At 40.6% G+C, this 3,929-nt stretch overlaps 1 protein-coding gene across 1 annotated transcript; it reads left to right on the top strand.

Moving 5' to 3' along the window:
- The first annotated feature begins 1,533 nt into the window (after positions 1-1,533).
- On the top strand, positions 1,534-3,642 carry LOC122132131 (ADP-ribosylation factor 6-like). The gene is made up of 2 exons (XM_042706927.1): positions 1,534-1,652; positions 1,902-3,642. The coding sequence occupies exon 2, from the start codon at positions 2,690-2,692 to the stop codon at positions 3,215-3,217; it is 528 nt and encodes a 175-aa protein (XP_042562861.1). The 5' UTR covers positions 1,534-1,652; positions 1,902-2,689; the 3' UTR covers positions 3,218-3,642.
- Positions 3,643-3,929: the final 287 nt, after the last annotated feature.

Raw genomic sequence — 3,929 nt, 5'->3', positions numbered from 1 at the left:
GCCACCTGTCTTACCCCATCCAGATGCCAACAGTGCCAGGCCCTGTAACCAGTGTGTCTCTCTCTCGCTTTCTCTTGTGCTCACACAAAATGTGTGAGTACCAAGTAATGTGTTCCTGTATTGTAGGTTATCACTGAGTTCTCTGGATGTTCCATATCTTGTTTTTATGCTGTAGCCTATGGCTGGGCCACTAAATCTTCCAAAAATGCAGTGCTCTCAAACATGATATTCGTGTTTAGATTATTCTGAAACAAGAGTTACCCAAGTAGCCTACCCCATAATCTACTTTTTCATCAGGCGTGATCCTATATACTGTTCGTTATTTGCTTTACTTTGACAAAGACTTTATTGGTTACAGTGGTACCTACAGTAATCCTGCCACAAAAGCAGGATTGCTTGCCTTTAAGGATAAGAGGAGTCACGTTAATGCTGGCAAACTGGGTTTATCTTCTGGGAAAATGTCATGCACATCCTGCCAAAAGTGTTTTAACAGACTGCTGGGAACATAATGAGACAAATCTCACAAGCTTTGGGTGAATAGGCGATGCAAAGGCACAAAAAACGATGACACAAATTACAGTACAGCCCCACAGTTTCATTTTCTTTCATTCCTCATAGTTATTCCACATGCCAAATGCTGACCTCAAGATACAGCATGAATTGAACAACTTTCAGTATGGTACATAGTCCAGAACTATTTTGATAAGCATATTTCAGACACAGTGCTTATATGCTTAGACAGCTCCAAAGATCCTGGTACAAAGTTTTTAAAGAAAAGGGTAACAGACCATTTGTCACTATACCAGAGAGCTATTGGCCATATTATTGACCCTGCAGTGAATAAACTGAATAAATCAAAATATCATTCTATCTGATAGCTATTTAGTACTTAAGATCTATCAGATCATCATTAAGGTCAGATATTATCAATTAAATATTCCTTATAATGTACAGGATGGAAGTTGATGGTATATCTACACACTTCCGTTGGGTTCCTGCTCGTGCTGGTGTGGAGGGAAATTAGCAGGTGATGTTCTGGCTGAACAAACACGCAGAATTAAGTAGACCTACAACTACCATTAGGCAAAGCTGAAGCCAAGGCATATTAGAACATATGCACAACCAGTATCGCAGCAGTATTGGTATGGCAATTAAACCAGAAGACCAGAATATAATATACAAAGACATGCTGGGAGGATGGAGGGCAGGAAACGAAGGAAAGAAAATACCCCCCCCCCCCCCCCGTCCGTCCGTCTGAGAGCAGGTCAATACCGGACTCAGTGATACATTATATCCAATAGGCAAGCACCCTATTGGAAAATGCACACATTTATGCCAACCAGAAGCAGTCGCACATGTACTACTTCATTGAAGGAAATACAATATTAAAGAGAAATAATTAGGTATCAGGTATCTTAGGGAAAAAAGCAGGCAAGATATATCGTGACATTTTTTCAAAGAAACTGATTAGGCGTTGTCTTGTTCTACACTCCAGTCCAGTCGGTGGCGGTAATGCACCCCAAGCTGGTTTGTTAACCGTCAATAAACACCAAAGAAGGAGAAGGTTATAGAAATTCGCCCGGAAGTGAAAGAATATTGACGATTGTTGCTGACGCAACGGAGCAGCCCAAGTGGACATTACTGAGAACAAGGTGCTGTGGAAGATAGATTGACCGAATTATCTGTTTTCTCAGTAGTAATGGATGCTATTTAAAATGTTTTGTTGCAAGTCTTGAACATATAGCCTAGGTAGCATTACAGAATGGGCCTTTCATCTGGAAGTTTGCGTTAATTGCAGCTAGTAAGCTAGGCAGCTAGCTAACAAACTAACTCAGCTATGCTAAGTTAACTGCTAAGTTGTGCCTCACTCAAACAAAATCTTATATATTTTTTCCCTACAGTCGTGTGAAAAAAGGAGCCGCCTTGGCATTTGAAATTGCCGTGGCCCGTCAAAGGAAAACATATCTCCATTGGAATTGCTACCAAGCTAGTGAAGTATCCGGGCTGCTTGACACTAGCAAAGAGGAACGAGCAGGAACTCGGAAATACGTCTGCTCACCGAAAGGAAGTCTACTGACATTCTTGTCTTTCTCGGAATTGTAACCTCTACTTACAAGTTGGTTGAGCGAGACAATCGGAGGATTTTATTTTTATTTTGGATGTACACGAAATATAGCTACATTTGTCAACATCTGGGCTTTGTGAAACAGGCAATCGACACGGAGTATTGTCCACCAGCGTATCCAATCATAATCCAGCCCTCATAGCCGGATATCAAATACCTTACGTATTTCTGCTCAGACTAAACTCAAAACCATAATTACAGCGTGATTGTATCATTTCTTCACAATCCGGATGTTTGTGTGATAAGCACTTCTGTTTTTGAAGTGATATATTAACAGCTCCAGGATGCCAGATGGATTTTGACATATAGATCAGGAAAAAAAGATGTAGGCTTTATGACAAGCATCTACATGACTGATACTGCAAGTGATCTACATGACTGCAAGTGATAAATTCAATATTGATATTGATTCGTCTTCCTACCACTTCCACCTAACTGCTGATGCAGTGTATTGTGTCTCCTGTCCAGAAGATCTTGACAACTGATGTGGCATTGAGTGCCAGGTCTTGGGTTTGGATTCCACTCTAAAAGCTGTAAAAGACATACCTATGCTCAATTTACAAAATGGGGAAAATGTTATCAAAGATCTTTGGCAACAAGGAGATGAGAATACTGATGCTTGGACTTGATGCTGCTGGAAAAACCACCATCCTTTATAAACTGAAATTAGGACAGTCTGTTACCACAATTCCGACTGTCGGTTTCAATGTTGAGACAGTCACTTATAAAAATGTGAAGTTCAATGTGTGGGATGTAGGGGGGCAGGATAAGATCCGTCCCCTGTGGCGTCACTACTACACTGGCACTCAAGGCTTGATCTTCGTTGTGGATTGTGCTGACAGGGATAGGATTGACGAGGCCAGGCAAGAACTTCACCGCATCATTAACGATCGAGAAATGCGTGATGCCATTATCCTCATCTTTGCCAATAAACAAGACCTTCCGGATGCTATGAAGCCTCATGAAATCCAGGAAAAGCTGGGTCTCACACGCATCCGGGATAGAAATTGGTATGTGCAACCAGCATGTGCCACAACAGGCGATGGACTCTACGAGGGGCTGACATGGCTAACGTCAAATTATAAATCTTGACTGAATTAGACAAATGGGAATGATTATCATAACATGACTTATCATACAAATATTATGTGAAAATGAATATGAGAAGATCATGTGTCATTTTGTATTGTAACAATAACTAGGCCTAATAATGTCCAGGACACTGGATGGATCCCGTTGGTCTTGAACTCATCTGCTTGATAGTACACTGATTGTCATGATTACTGTGGCATGACCAATACCATTCGTTTATTGTGTGATTTTTTCGTCCTGTGGTTCTTGATATGGTTGAACAGCCCAAGTAATCTGTCTGTGGACAAACTTGGGTGAAGTGGTTTAAGGGTTGTGGGAGACAAACAATCATAAATGATATTGGTCTCAGAAACTAGAAAGATGTTTGTAACTCATTGATATGTATTGCTTCACAAATCTTAACAAATACAGCATTGTCTCCTTTTCACTGTCACATGTTTTGTTAGACTTCAAGGCACACTGAGCTTATTGTTTAAGTTACCTCAAGACACGTGTGCAGAGTAGGCCTCATTTAATTCTTGTCTCTAGCTCCAAATGGGAGTCTGAGATTTAGCCAAAGATGTTTTGCCATCCACTTCTATTACTGTGGGAGTGATGGCAATTTCCTTGTGAAAACTATACCTCTAACCAATATATTACCACAGTTGAAAGTATTAAGGGATGGAATTGACATCATTGTATAACCTTTTAAATAGACCACCAGAGTAAGGAC

This window comes from Clupea harengus, unplaced genomic scaffold, assembly GCF_900700415.2.
Source record: "Clupea harengus unplaced genomic scaffold, Ch_v2.0.2, whole genome shotgun sequence".
In the NCBI taxonomy this organism is placed as follows: domain Eukaryota; kingdom Metazoa; phylum Chordata; class Actinopteri; order Clupeiformes; family Clupeidae; genus Clupea; species Clupea harengus.
Note: the sequence above shows the minus strand (reverse complement) of the source record. Positions and strands in the feature narration are given on the sequence as shown.

What these genes read in the sequence shown, in the direction of transcription:
- LOC122132131 (XM_042706927.1), top strand. Translation starts at nt 2,690, where the DNA reads ATGGGGAAAATGTTATCAAAGATCTTTGGCAACAAGGAGATGAGAATA.